Source organism: Peromyscus californicus, unplaced genomic scaffold (assembly GCF_007827085.1).
Source record: "Peromyscus californicus insignis strain IS unplaced genomic scaffold, ASM782708v3 Scaffold_11__1_contigs__length_118956290, whole genome shotgun sequence".
NCBI classification, from domain to species: Eukaryota; Metazoa; Chordata; class Mammalia; order Rodentia; family Cricetidae; genus Peromyscus; species Peromyscus californicus.
Window position 1 is genome coordinate 68380393 of NW_026294402.1, and position 15249 is coordinate 68395641.

Below are 15249 nucleotides of genomic sequence, written 5' to 3' on the forward strand. Positions count from 1 at the left end.
GATTGTAGAAGAAAAGGAAAATTTCAAATTCATCATCATGATTCAGGAAAGTTAGTGTTCCCATTGTCTGCAACTCATATTCAGCCTTCCACATGCCTTACTTTCTTGAATGGCGCTTGCCCAGTAAGACAGTCGCTGTTGTGATTGAGGACACAGTGCAATAGGAGAAGGAGCTGGTGTCCAGGAATTACCACACACAAGAGATCGCAGGGAGGAGAGGCTGTGTGGGATTTTGGAGGACTAAGTAAACAAAGAAGCCGAGTTTTTCCTTCTCTCCCAGCTCAGTCCTTCAGTCTGACTGGCTCACAAGGGCCAGAGACCTTCCCTCTCAGCCTCATCATCCTGGTGAGATAGAAACATCTTGAAGGTCTGGTGGCTGTGCACTCGGATAGGAAGTGTTGTTACAGGGGCCCCGGGGGTTGAATGGATTGGACTTGGCTGCAGAGCCACACGCACAATAAGGATATAAAACTCTTAAAACATATGACTCCTATTGAGTTTTCTATAACTGAGTGCCAAATAGTCTTGGGGACGTTTATCAGAGAGGGGACATTTGTCAGGTTGCTACTGGAAAAGCAAAAATGCAGGTGTCTGGGACTTTCTCAGTCCTTCCAGTCATCTGTGCAGCTGCCTCTCACGGGAATCGCTTTGTTATCTTGGTGTTTTCACATTCAAAATCACAGAGAGCTAGTCTAAGCTATTCTACAGAGGTTTGATGGAAGAAATAGGTAAGTAGGCAGGTACATGGGTTACCAAAGGGTATGTGTGTATGTGGGGATGAAGGGTGGGGTGGAGAGGGGTGACTAAGGTTTCCTGTGACCACTGAGTTTAGAGGAAGGGAGTAGGTGTTAGCTAGCTAAAGAAAAGATAGAAAGGCAAAGGGATTCAAGCTCAGGACAGAGGTTGGAATAAATTTCAACTCAGACATCTCTCTCTCTCTCTCTCTCTCTCTGTGTGTGTGTGTGTGTGTGTGTGTTTAAACAGTTAAGGGAAATGTTTACACAGTCAGTACATTTGAAAGTTACTAAAAGAATACTTTTTCTCTAATTGAGCTGGGCATGGGGGCACATGCCTTTAATCCCAGCACAGGAGGCAGAGGCAGGTAGATCTCTAAGTTCGAGGCCAGCCTGGTCTATACAGTGAATTTCAGGACGGCCAGGGCTACTAGAGAAACCCTGTCTCAACAAACAAACACACAAAAAAGAAAACTGTGGCACTATATGCATTTGCAGACACTGCCTTGAGGGGAAGGGTCTTGGGGTGTCTTGTGTGGTGGCCTGAAGGACGGCTCCCAAAGAACACTTTGAAGATCTGGTCAGTCTGCATTTTCATAGGACTTACCAGCTAGAAGACTTTTTTGAAGGGGGAAGGAGGATTTAGACAGTGCTCTGTGGGCTTTGAAGTCCATCGTTTTCAAAGGCAACAGGACTCTCTTCACAAGGAGATCCACGTTCCTCACTGGTGGGTTCAACAAGAGGCATGTGTACTGAGTGATTTAGAAATTGGCTGTCCACTGTGAAACCCCTCTTTCCTCACTGGTGTCATCAGTGAGCACTCTGAGTCCAGAAAGGTGCTGTAGTAAGGATACCATCCCTGAGCTCTGTTCCTGTTATCATGTCAGATTCTGTGCGAACTAAACATTAACTATCTATGAAAAATCAGAGCTAGCACTGAGTACCATCATGAGTCATAAAAACTTCAGCAGTTTGGGGCTGGGGAGGTGGTTCAATTAGTAAGGTGCCTGCCACGTGAACACGAGGATCTGAGTTTGGATCCCCAGTACCCATGTAAAAGCTAAGCCTGAGGTCTGGGGGTGACGCTCAGTGGTAGAGTGCTTGCCCTCATACAGATGCCCTAGGTTTATCCTTAGCATGCTCCAAACCAATCATCATCATCAACAGCAACATCATCAGAATCCAGCCTGCTTTTGGGGGCTGGTGAGATGATTCAGTGGTTTTCCAGCTCTTGGAGAGGACCTGAGTTTGATGTCCAGCACCCACTGTCACCTGTAACTGCAACTCCAGGTGATCCAATGCCCTTTTCTTGCCTGGGCACCTGTGCTCATGTGCTCAAGTGGGTGAGTAGAGGAGGGAGGGAGGGAGAGAGAAAAAATTGTAAAAGCTGGGCTGGGTGGTGCATGCTTATAGCCACGGTGCTAGGGGTCTGGAGACAGATGTAGTCAGTTGATGGACTCCAGGGACCCCCACCTCTGGCCTTGACACATGTGTGCACACGTGAGTATGCACCCACACAATATGTGAACACACATATATGACAAAATTAGAAAATTAATCACTTAAAGGAACCTAACATTTTCAATGTGGGGAAACAGGCTTTTATGTGTTCATCGAATAACTTAATAGTTTATGAGTAATCATTAGAGTTCCGTTCAAGTTTTGTTACAGTTTTCCATGTTTGTTCAGCAGGGAAAAGTCCATTCACAGCTCAGAGGCAGCTAGCAGCATGGCGGTAGATGAAAACTGTCTTGAGGATGTTGGGTGATTCTCTCCTCTGAGACACCTTTGAGTAAACAGCACACTTTGTCTTCTTAGAGCAGTTGTTCATCACATTTCACCCAGCTGTAACACCCAAATCCCCATGGTTATGACACACGTCAGCCACATAATGTCACTTGCTTTTCTCTTTTTAACTACCAATCTCCTATCTCCTCTACGTGTGTGTAAGCCAAGCATTTCTTGATAAAAGGCCAGGTGTGTGTCCAAATCTTCATTTAAATGCCACAAAACTCTTAATATTACTTAAATGTAGTTTTCTGTAAGTGGGAGACGGGTACTAGCACTTATTGAGCACCTGCTGTATACCAGGACATCACATATATTTTCATAACAATTTCTCCTAATACTCTCATGAAATAAGTTTCTCACATTTACTTTAACAGAGTGGAAACTAGAATTCAGAAATTAGAAATCCGAAAATAGAATCAGAAACAATTATTCAGGGTTAATGTTGAGCCAGGATCTGAGCTTGGGTCTCTGTGGAGTTTCCACTTTAGCATCGAAGGCTCTGTTGTCTGTCAACAAGACACAGTCCAAAACATGAAGGTTAATACTGAGCCAGGATCTGACTTTGAGTCTCCATGTTGCTCAGCTCAGATTGCTCTTTATTCTTCTAGGCTTTGCTGTCCGAACAGAAGATAATCCAAAACAGTAGGTTCCACGGACTCTCTCACTACAAAGAAAAGTATTTCTATGTGTAAATGCCAGCACTTACTTACTGAGTCAGGGTTACAGGATTATGGTTGGAGGGAATATCAATCAGGCCGGGTCAGAGGGGTCTCAGCAAGACTGAGGCTAAGACAAGTTTATATCAAGCAATCAGACTTTTTATACACTTATCAAAACAGGATGGTGGTTGCCAGGATACAATGACGGCTGCAAGCCAGATGGGGTACACAAGATTAATACCTAAGACCAATTGTTCAGCTAAGTTCCCATATGCTTCACTGACTGCCAGGGAACACACAGATACACAGGCAGCCTGAGAGCTCCACTGCCTCAGAGAGTGCCTCGGTTTCTCAGGAACTAAAAGGCACACAGTGCCCCAGGAGCCCTGGACTCTAACCTGAAAAACCTATGATGAATGCCTCTCTAGGCAGCTAGACCAGGCCAACTTCATGATTCCCTGCAACTATGCATTCAGGTTTCCAGAGGGAACTTAGCATGCAGCATCTCAAAATGGTTAAAACAGGTCATACGGTTGCTGCCACCAAACAAATAAGCGTTAATCTCCCTCTCCACCGCCTCTCCCCTTCTCTCCCTCCCCTTCTCTCCCCCCCACCTCTCCCCTACCTCCCGCTCAGTGTAATCTTCATTCCTGTGACAAAGCATGGGACTAGAGATACTTAGAAAAGGTGGTTTTGAAATACCAGCCGCAAATGATGAGGCTTTAATTTATCCAATTAAACAAAAATATAGCAATTCAAACAAATAAATGATATTTACTCCTACACAATGCTTAAAGGAGGAATTTGCTTGAATCAATTAGTGTTCTCATCAGGAATCATGTAATTACTGGGAATTTTGAAAACAGTTTTAGTAACTCATACCATGTTTAATAATAAGAATTATAAATGAAAAAAATCCCCCAGTTCTTTGTATCCATGTAAGGAAATTGTGTGAGCATTCTTGTGGGATCCTTCCTCTGCTAACACAGATGATTGAATACTGTATTAACCAGCACTTAAAAATATGCTAAATGCCTGGTATAGTTATTGTGCTGAAGATACACTTGAAAATGGCATCACACTATAACTCATAAAGACATACAGTTGTTTGCTAATCAAGAACAAAATTAAAATATTGTGCAGACTCTTTTCTCACAGTAAAAGCACTTACTGAGTGAGGCAGATCCTTTTGTAGCAAGGTCACATTGTGGTCCAACGAGTGGTGAACTCCGCTCTGGAGCCAGAAGCACCACGGAGGAGGGAGCATGAAGGACTGTGGTGAAAATAAACACGTGCCTTGGGAAAGGTTTAGGCAAGACAGCATTTAAACTATGGATATTGAGGTAATATCTAGATGCTGTGTTGAGGCTTTAAAAATCTTTGTTCTTTGATAGTTTTAGATGTGTATGCACTGAATTTTAGTTTCCACCACAGATTTCCTTCTCTCATCCCCCCTTCTCCTGTGGGAGCCCCTCTTCCTTACCAGTCTCCATCCTCCTTTCACGAGTCTTTCTGTGTGTTCGTGTGTGTGCATGTATGTTTGTGTGTGCGTGTGTGTGTGTGTGCATGTGTTTTCATTCATCAGTGTGTGTGTGTATGTGTTTGTGTGTGCTTGTGTATGTGCATGTCTGTGTGTACATGGGTGTGTGTGCATTCGTGTGTGTGTGTGTGTGTGTGTGTGTGTGTGTTTCCCACTGAGTTTACATAGGGCTGCCTGCATGAGGTGGGAGGTCATTTATTGGAGCATGAGTAACTTAACAGAGGCTACACCACTGAAGAAATCTACACCCCCTCCCCAAACAACCTTTAAAACCTGTTCCCATTCAGGTGGGGTTAATTTCATTTTCTGTCATTGAGACGATGTGAAGCTGCTGTGTATTAGTATTTAAGCAATGATGAGATTGACATTTTTAGCCATACTTAGCAGCAAACTTGTAGAGTGACTTGGAGAGGCCCCATGGATTCAAGTGGAAAGCGCTGAAGGCTTTGGTAGTACCATAAAATTATGGCGAGCTAACAATTTAGGCAGGTTTGGAGAGGTGTCCAGTAGAGTTAACTGGATAAAGGTTGGCTATAGACTGGGTTTAGGGCAACAGCACACCCTTCAACACTGAGCCCTTGGCTTGCTTAGTTCACCAGGAGGCAGTTTCTTTGCAAGGAAAGACTTCAGGCTGTCAGGTTGGAGGACAAGCTGTTGAAGCCAGTTTTCCATGTTGGAATAAGGGTAACCAGCTGGATATGGGCACCGAGGGCCCAAAGACGTGGTCAGAACCAAGTAGCACAAAGTTTTGGGGTCCTTGGGGGGAAATGGCGAATGAAGCTGAAACATCCCTGGGTACCTGTTTGCTGTCTAATTCTAGGAAGTAAAATGTTAAAAATGTGTTTCACAAATACTTTAGACTGGTGTTACAATAAAAGAATTACAAAATAATTTTCAGCAAAGAAATATTTCAGTATTTTTCCTCTTACTGAAACTCCAGCATTTCATTTTTCATTAAACAATGACAATGAAAAATAATCAAGTAACATTTGTTTCAACAAATAATTTAAAAAATAATATAAATCAATAACATTGCTAAGTAATGTGCTGTGTTTACCAGGGCAGCAGTAAGAACTGGATGGTGAAAATCTGATTCTGGCCCCCACACTCTTCCTGCATTGCCAAGATGAACTTTACAGAAGAGGAGATGAATTATGGCATTAAAAACCTCAAGAATCCTTGGAATGTGCTTCTGTGAAAATTGAAAATTTTCCCAAATAAAACTGGTTAAGAAAGTCATTCCATTTGGTAGTGCTTAGAATTAGCTCATATTTGAAAGGAAGACTGTTTGCTGGTTTGAGCCAGAATTTTTGGGAGTAAGCCATTTTCTAAGATCATTGATCTTAAAATGCCACTGGTTCTGTTTGATATTTTTTCTTTTAATAGTACTCTCAAGCCTAGGGCTTATCTTGTGATTCAAATAAAACTATAGAAAGGATGAGGGGTAAACCATACTGCTTTTAAAGATGTTTACTTTCTAAACTATTTAAATTTTCTTTAAATTTTTTTTGAAAATTTTTTATTGAGAAATCTACACATGAACATTTCATCTATATCATTCTTATTACTCCTTCCACCACCTAACTTCTCCTGTTTCCTCCCTTTCAAATTCATGATCTCTTCTTTAATTATTATTACATGTATATACATATGGTTATGTATATAGGTACATGTGTATAAGACCTATAGAATCTATTTAATGTCGCACGTCACATACACATGTGTCCAGGGCTGACCATTGAGATTTGGAAACCTTGTCCCTGGATGCCACTAATTCTCCCCTTTCCAGCAGCCACAGGATCACCCGTAGCTCTTCATCTGGGCACAGGACCATGTAGAATTTCCCCCGTCTGGGCTGGCAGGTCATCTGGTATTATCATTATACTGGTCTTATTCAGGGAGCCATAATGAGATTTTAATTTTTCCAAATCTTCATTTTCCATTCCTTACCCCATTCATTGCCAACTATCCCAATATACTTGACTTATTATATATGTTACTTTCAAGTGGTTAGATCATATATCTTTGTCTTAGAGTATATATGTATTTATTTTTTCCTTTTATTGGAAATTGTTTTTTTTCATTCAATATATTCTGATTATGATTTCTTCTTCTCCTAGTCCCCCTCCCCTCCCATACAGATCCACACCCTTTATGTGTCTCATTAGAAAACAAACAGGCATCTGAGTGAAAATAATAGACTAAAACATAATAAGATAAAGTAAAAACAAATTGTAAAAGGACAAAGCAAACAGAAGGAAATGAGCTGAGGAAAAGGCACAAGAAACAGACATAAATGCTGAGACACACACAGGAATCCCATAAAAACACAAAACAGGAAACCATAATGTATATGCAAAACTTGTAGGGTAAGAATAAAAATAAAGCCCTGACATGATATTATGAGACAAGGGATCTCCAAAGACACTGTTGGGTTGGAGTTCTGTTGGCTGTCTACTGCTGGGCCATGTGATCTACTCTTAAGAATAGTTTTGGCAGGGATGGGAACATGAGGGATTGGGTTGGGGCGGTGGATGGAGGGGGAGAGTAATGTAAGAGACGTCTTGATGAGGGAGGCATTTTGGGATCAGGTAGAAACCTGATGCAAGGGAAACTCCCACTAATCTACAAGGATGACCCCAGCTAAGACCCCTAGTAATAGTGGGTAGGTAGCTTGAACTGGCTATCTCCTGTAATCAGATTGGTAATGACCCCAGTTGACATCAGAGAGGCTTCATCTAGTGATTTATGAAAACAGATTCAGAGATCACAGCCATGCACTGGGCCAAGCTCAGGGAATCCTGTTGAAGAGAGGGAGGAAGGATAGTACAGGCCAGGGGGGTCAAGGTCATCACAAGGGAACCCACAGAGACAACTAACCTGGGCTCATAGGAGCTCACAGACACTGGACCTACATCTAGGGAACCTGCATGGGACTGACCTAGGCCCTCTAGTGTGTGACAGTTGTGTAACTTGATCTACTGGTGGGACTACCAGTGATGGGAGCAAGGCCTGTCCCTAACCCTTTGGCTGGCTTCCAAGAACCTATTCCTCATACTGAGTTGCCTCACCCGGCCTCAATACAAGGAGGGGAGCTTAGTCCTGCCTCAACTTGATATGCCCTGATTTGTTGACACCCATGGGAGGCCTGCTCCTTTCTGAACAGAAACAGAGGAGTGGATGGGGGAGGTGGGGGAGGAAATGGGAGGAGAGAAGAGAGGGGAAACTGCAGTCAGGGTGTAAAATAAATGAATAAATTTAATAATAAAAATAATAGTTCACTCAGTCTTCTGGCTTTCACTAGTGTTTGTTGATCCCATTTAATCTATACTTTTATTAATTTGGGTTTTTTGTTTTTTTTTTTTTTGGTTTTTCGAGACAGGGTTTCTCTGTGTAGCTTTGCACCTTTCCTGGAACTCACTTGGTAGCCCAGGCTGGCCTCAAACTCACAGAGATCCGCCTGGCTCTGCCTCCCAAGAGTGCTGAGATTAAAGGTGTGCACCACCACCGCCCGGCTTAATTTGGGTTTTACCTTTTTTTGTTAATTTTGTCTATCTTATCTCCTTACAGAACCAATTCCTTGTTTCCTTAATTCTAAATGTTGCTCTTTTAGATTTACTTTCATTTCTAATCTGTACTAATCATTGCGGCCGACTGCATTTGGGATTGTTGTTTCTTTGGATTTCTAGAATCTTAAGGCACATCTTTAGGTTGTTTGAGATCTTCCTGGTATTTTAAAGTAAGTCCCCACAATTTTAAACTTTCCTTTTACAACTGCCTTAGCTGTAGCTAAAGATTTGGGTAGACTGTGCTATCACTTTACATTTATTCTTTGAAATTGTAAATTTCTTCCCTGATTTTTTAAATTGCTCCCTGTTCATTAAAAAAATGTAATGATCAGTATTCAATATTTTGCATAGTTGCTGTGGTAACTCTTGTAGCTGACTCGTGTTTTGTTGTATAATCTGATAAGATACGAAGACTTCGGTGTCTAAATCTCTCCCTCTTGTTGTGTGAGGACTTATTTGACTTTTCATAACCTTTTTGTTTGCCTTACAAATTGGAAGCCCCAACACTTGGTTCATCCATATTTATAATGAAATATTCTTAATGAATTGTTTCTTGTCTAGTGACTTTCTGATCTCTTCCAACTAGTTCTGAGATCTAGTCTGTTTGACCTGAGAATAGGCATTCCAGCTGGTTGTAGCTTCGATTTGTTTCGTAGGTTGGTGCCTTTCCATTGATGCTGCTTTTGACTATCTTTACTGAGACGTGTTTCTTGGAGACAACATGTAGCTGAGTCTTGTTTTTCTTGACCCACTCAGTTAATCTGCATCTTTTAATTGGTGGTCTAGATCAAGTCAGTAAGCAGTCCTTGCAAATACTGCCTGAGTACTCTGTTCTGCAGGGTGATTCGTTGTGTTCTTAGTGCTAAGGAAAATCTAACTCTAGTCATATACACAACCACTGCAAATATTCGTTGGAAAAAGAGGAAAGTGTGTCAAAGGATACATTAGGAATTTGGACACAAGTTTATTTTGAGTTACAGTTCAACCTAGAGCAACTGTATAGTCTGTAATGTTATGGCTGGTTTTGATGTGAAATAACGTGCTACACTACATTGAATACACAGTGACTTTAACATATATACGTTATCTATGTTATGAGGAAAAGCTGTGAAATAGTGAAAGAACTCATTGCAAAACTTAAGGACAAAAGTAGTATCAATACTGTTGGTTTTCATTTTCAGTTTAGTAAAAATATTTAGCTATTGTAGACAACTGTTTTCTAGTTACATGAATTATTATTCCCTTGATATGTAAGGGGTTTAATTGTTAACATGTCCTTGTACACAAAACAAAGCATTTTTAATTCTCATGTCTGATAATTTGATGCTTTGTGCCTTAAATTCTACGTTAGCATTAATAATTTCTCCTGGGGGCTAGAGAGATGGCTCGGTGGTTAAGAATGTTTATTGTCTAGGTCTTGCAAAGGACCCAAGTTTGGTTCCCAGCATCTGCATAGAGTAGCTCACAATTACCTGTAACTCCAGCTCCAGGGAATATGACACCACTGGCCTCTGCAGGCATTTGTACTGATGTGCAAATATACACAGATACATTTTCACATACACTTCAATTTTTAAAACCTTCAAAAAATAATGTCTTATTTTCTTCATACTCAAATTTTCCTGATCTAGGCTAGCCATTTCTTTAAAAAGTTACTTAGCACTATCTTCTTTAAATTTATTATACTTCATTTTCATCTAAAGTATCATTAAAAAATTTTGAGATTATAATTTAATTACATTTCTTTTCTTTCTTTTCTCCCTTCAGACCTTTCTATATACCTTTTCCCACTCCCCTCCATATTCATGAGCTATTTTTTAACTAATTGTTATAACTTGCACATGTACGTATACATATACATTCCTGAATATAATCCGTTTGGTCCATATAATGCTATGTGTATGTATGTTGTAAGGACTGACTCTTTGGTACTGGACAAACAGTTGGTATGCTCTTCCATGGGGAGGCCCTCTCTCCCACTCCCAATTTGCTCAGTTCTTCTGTAGTTCTTTATGGAGGATTGAGGCCTTATGGGCTTTTCCCCTCCCAGTTTGAACTGTTCATTGGTGTCATCCTGTTTGGCTCGTGTTTGAGGGCAGTCATGTTGGTGAGACTTTACTAAATTCTTTTCCTTTTAGTAGGATCCAATGTGAGTTTTAATATTTACAAAATTTTAGTTTGCCCAGTTTATATTCTAAGATACAAAAGCATTTTCATTGGCATTATGGTAATGTATAGAAATCCTATCTCTGTATTATAAATTGAAATATTTTCAGTTATGTAGGTTTGATACAGTATCACATTTTCTTTATGACAAATAAAAATTACACACAGTGTACAACATGAGTTTTGATTTATGTCTGCAGTGTAGAATTACTTCGTCAAGGTTTTGAATGCATGTATAGCCTCACAAACTATTTTTGCTATGGCAAAAACACTAAAAATCCACTCTTTGCAATTTGTAAGTCTGGGATATGGCAATTTGTAAGTCTAGAATACAGTTTTATTAATTACAGTTACCATTATATAGAATAGATCTCCTGGTTTTCTTTCTCCTAACTCACAGTGTGCTTCCTTTGAACTCCCACCCCTTAGCATCTGGCAACCATTATTTTGTTCTCTATTTCCTGAGTTCAACTCTCTCAAGTTGTGCATGTGAGTGAGCACACTCAGAGCTTCTCTTTGTACCTGGATTTTCTCAGTTAACCTCTCCAGGTTATCCATGTCCCAATGACAAGATTTCCTTCTGTTTCTAAAGCAGTCTGCAGTTATATACATGCATTTTTTTTCCTATCAGTCCATTGATAGACAAATAGACCAATGATTAATAAAATAGCTGAATCCTTAATCATAATCACCAGGATAGAAAGAGGAAGTAAAATAACAATAGCTGAATTTTAAAAATTGTTCTATATACAAACACAACCCACAAATGAGCTACAACATGGAACATGGGTCTAAAGGTATCTTTTCAACGTCACAAATTGAAAAAAAAAGGGCATTAAAAATATTTATTAAAAGTGGGGATATCTCCCTGGGTAGTCTGCTCTTGTCTGAAGGGAAACAGGAGCAGTGGATCTGTGGGGGAGGGACTGGAAGGGAGAGGAGGCTGTGGTCAGGATGTATTATATGAGAGAAGATTTTTTTTTAAAGTAGGTAGCTTTCTTCTTTCATGTCTCATACCATAGGTTTTGAGCCTGTGAAACACTGGAAGCCTGAGCCATAGACTTCTGATCAGAGTTGCCTGAGCCAGAGAAACTGCTGAGCAGAGATGTCTGAGCTCCAAGGACTTGCTTCAAAGGTGAGTTGAGCAAGTGTCAGCACAGGTCACACAGGAGCAGGGAGTCCTGTGTGCTCAGGAACCTTCCATGTGGTAAAGGGAGAATCAGACCTATCCATGTATATTCACTAAGTGTCCTAAGAGTATGATTATTTTTCATTATTTGAGCATAAAGATTAAAGGCACTAATTTAGCCCATACAATGGCTAGGTTGCATAGTCATTTATTTATATAATTTAAAAATTTATAAAATCTTAAAAGGATAAAACAAGTGTCCTTTCAAGCATTAAAATGAGATCAAATGCCAGACATTAAGCTAGGATTGTCACTTATAAATGTGGCTTATTTAAAGTAGAGTTAACCTATAAAGTAATCTAGCAGGGGATGACTCTGAGCAAGATGTGACTGGGATATGTTATTGATTACCCTAAATAATTCATCTGAATGCCTTTGAATGATGACTGCTGCATTAAGGTTTTCAATATTTCATCTTGGTCAAGTTTGATTTACATGAGTATTTTAAAGCACTTGTGAGACTTACCAGCACACAAATGACAGGAATTGTCCTTTGTGTATTTTATCTGGAGTAACATGAATAAACTGCTACACAATCACAGAATCACCGAGTTGAAAGATCACAGCAAACTTGGCAGTGACTATGTGACTATAACATTTTGGAGGAATAAGGATATTAGAAATACCACTGTCTTTGGAGGATAAGTCTATAGGAGAACTGTATTTATAACCACTTCAAAGTTAGTACCTGTACTTTATGATAGTAACAACTAGACTCAATTCATACCACCACTCTTAACATTTAATACACACACATACATATACATTTAACACACACACACATGTATGTTTAAAAGGCAGAATGAGGGGCTGGAGAGATGGCTCAGTAGTTAGGAGCACTTGTTGCTCTTCTGAAGGACTCAGGTTCAGTTCCAATGCCCCACACCAGACAGCTCACAATGCCTGTAACTCCAGGGGATCTATTCCCTTCTTCTGGATTTCATGAGCAGCTGTACTCATGTAAGCATACACAGAATCACATAATTAAAAATTTTTAAATTCTTAAAAAATAGAACAAGTGATCTAGTTAATATAAAAAGTACACTTAACTCATCATTTCTGTGAAGTGATCAGTGATCTGCCCCTTGTTCCAGTGTTTCATGTTCTGACATTAGTGAGCTCCTACAATGCTAAGATAGATCTAGAATGAATTCTTCAGTTATAAAATGGCTACCAATATAGTTGGTTTTTTTTAATAATGCTGCTACCTTGAATATGTTCGATAGTGATTTTCTTTGTAGGTTTAACACTGTCCCACAACCCATACTGGGTAATTACATTAGTTCTTCCTACTTCCAATGCGTTATCTTGTCATACACAGTTGTTTCTATCATCACAGGCGGAGTGAATTTTAACACCACATCATTTGCTTCTAAATACTCATAGAAGAGGATTGCAAGTGGTAAGAGACTAGTGTGTTTTATCATTATTAGGTTATGAAAAAAAGTAGGCAAAACTCCCAAAAGTGTTGCATGAGCTCAATACACATCCATTTATTAATGCATATGCCAGAGATTGCATCATACTAGGCATTTGGAAAAGTCATTAACAAAGCAGTCGCTTAAGATTTTAACACAAAATAGCCAATCTCACCAGCCTGTGTGTTTTCAGGCCCAGTAGCAGAATGGTTGAGACGGATGACCCTAGTCACTTCTCATCACATACTAGACCAGCATGTTTACATAACACAGTCAACGTAACAGTTTCTTGTTCCTGCAGACGTTGGGAGTCCACTCACAGCTGTGGCTGTTAAGTTACAATGACACAGTGATGTTCTGCAGCCAAATAGTTAGATACAGACTCTGGAAAGTCAAATCATAAAAATCCATACAATGCAAGTATTCATAACCAAGTTGCATTTGGGGCATATAAAGAACATGAGTTACAAAATCATGAGCTATTTATTTTGAGTTTATTTTTACATTTTTCCCTCCTAAATATATATGAAGATGTGACTTTTGGTTTTTCTGCAATATATAGTAATTCTGCCTTCAGCATAAATCATTGAATATTTTTAAAAGAAATATCTGGTTGCAGAGTTAAGTAGTCATACACATAATGTTAGTATTTTCCGGCCAACGAGTTACTTATCACAGGAAATTTAAACGAACTGTCCTTGCATTCCATGACTTTCCAAAGAATGAAATAGGGAAAAGCTGAGACAGAATGCTACATGGCAAATGCACCAGGTTACCATTTTTTCATTTCTATTTTTTAAAATTACAAATGTGATGGGGGGGTGCCTTGGCAGTTTTAAAGAACACAGTTTCATCAATATATCAAACATTAACAAACTAGTTAGCATTGCTTTGTGTAAGTTTGCCTCGAAAGCATTTCTTCACAGTGATATTTTAGAAAGGTTGGGAACTGGTCAGCAGAAAATATTTCCCACCTTTTCTATTGTAATTTGTATGCAAAAGTCATCACGATATATCTGCAACTATAAAATTACAAACTTTCTAGAAGTTGCTGCATTTCTAGGTGTGGTAGAAAACTGGATCTGCAGGATGTCTACAGTAAGGTAAGGGTGAACAAAACAGAAGTCGAATCATAGATGCTTTCTGAGAGGTCACTCTAAATAGATCTAACAAAGACAACCAATGGACAAACTCAAGACTTTTTTAGTTTACTTCATGGAGGAGAAACTGGTAATGAGAAGAACATTGTAAAAGATCGTCTTGATATTTCACTTTACATCGTAATTTTGGCACTTCATGGAACATTTATTTCTCAAAGACCAGAACGAGTATAACCAGAAAGAGTATAAAAATTTTTCACATACCTTGTAGACATTATGGTTGATTAGTGGCAACATCAAAACGCAGTGGTTTAAACATTCCCATGTATTTTCACATGCATGTAAGGGTCAAACAACGGGAGTTTATGAATTCTCAGAGACAGCATTTTGAAGTATTTGTTTCAGGCACTCTCTTCAATAGACCTCGTTTCAGATTTAAGCCTCACAAACTCTTTAGCGACATCGTCGCTGGTCCTCTGAGAGAGTATTCTAAGGATGGTCAAGCCAGTTTCATCCATAGAGAGATTTTTCAGAAGAGGGTACCACGCTCCGTAGCTCCCTTTCTCTGCTATGTTTTGTAGCTGAATGACTGTCATCCCAATTATCCGATCTTCCCGGGCAAAGCAGTAATCCTTAACCGAGAGGTGAAGTTCATAGGCTCCTGGGCGATTTTCGTTACCCAGAATGCTGGATGAATTAAAGACACAGAATGAGCCAAACTTTTACTCATGGTGCTTGAAATGGTGTCAAACATGTCCTGAGATTCCTGTACCTGCTTGCTTCATTGATGATGAGTATATCATATAGGGATGGGAAGTAAAATATTACGTTGTATTTAGTTATTAGATACAGAGGCTCTGGATTGATAATGATGAGGGATACTGTTGGGAGAATATCTGTGCTATTTCTTTGTCCATCACTAAGAACCTTTACCTCTGACTCCCAGGGAAACTTTTCCAGGAGCCTTTTCTCAGAATGGGCTATGAAGCACCATTCCCGAGATGCTACAATTGGTGCACATTTCTAGAGTATATCATTTTTAGCAGAAGTTGGCGCTATAGTGTCAATTCTTCCCTCTAATGA

At 39.7% G+C, this 15249-nt stretch overlaps 1 protein-coding gene and 1 long non-coding RNA gene across 3 annotated transcripts in view; one reads left to right on the forward strand and one right to left on the reverse strand.

Annotated features, from left to right (window-relative positions):
- Nucleotides 1-12999, forward strand: part of LOC128095436 (uncharacterized) — a 144103-nt gene extending 131104 nt beyond the window's left edge. For both annotated transcript variants that reach the window (XR_008213244.1, XR_008213243.1), the window contains exon 3: nt 11482-12999. This is a non-coding gene — a long non-coding RNA (uncharacterized LOC128095436). The remainder of the gene's footprint in view (nt 1-11481) is intronic.
- Nucleotides 13000-13114: 115 nt separating this feature from the next.
- The window catches only part of Unc13c (unc-13 homolog C), a 413338-nt gene continuing 411203 nt past the window's right edge, over nt 13115-15249 (reverse strand). Inside the window, exon 32 of the mRNA XM_052714363.1 lies at nt 13115-14853. Coding sequence (XP_052570323.1) covers nt 14568-14853 — 286 coding nt within the window. The 3' untranslated portion in view covers nt 13115-14567. The remainder of the gene's footprint in view (nt 14854-15249) is intronic.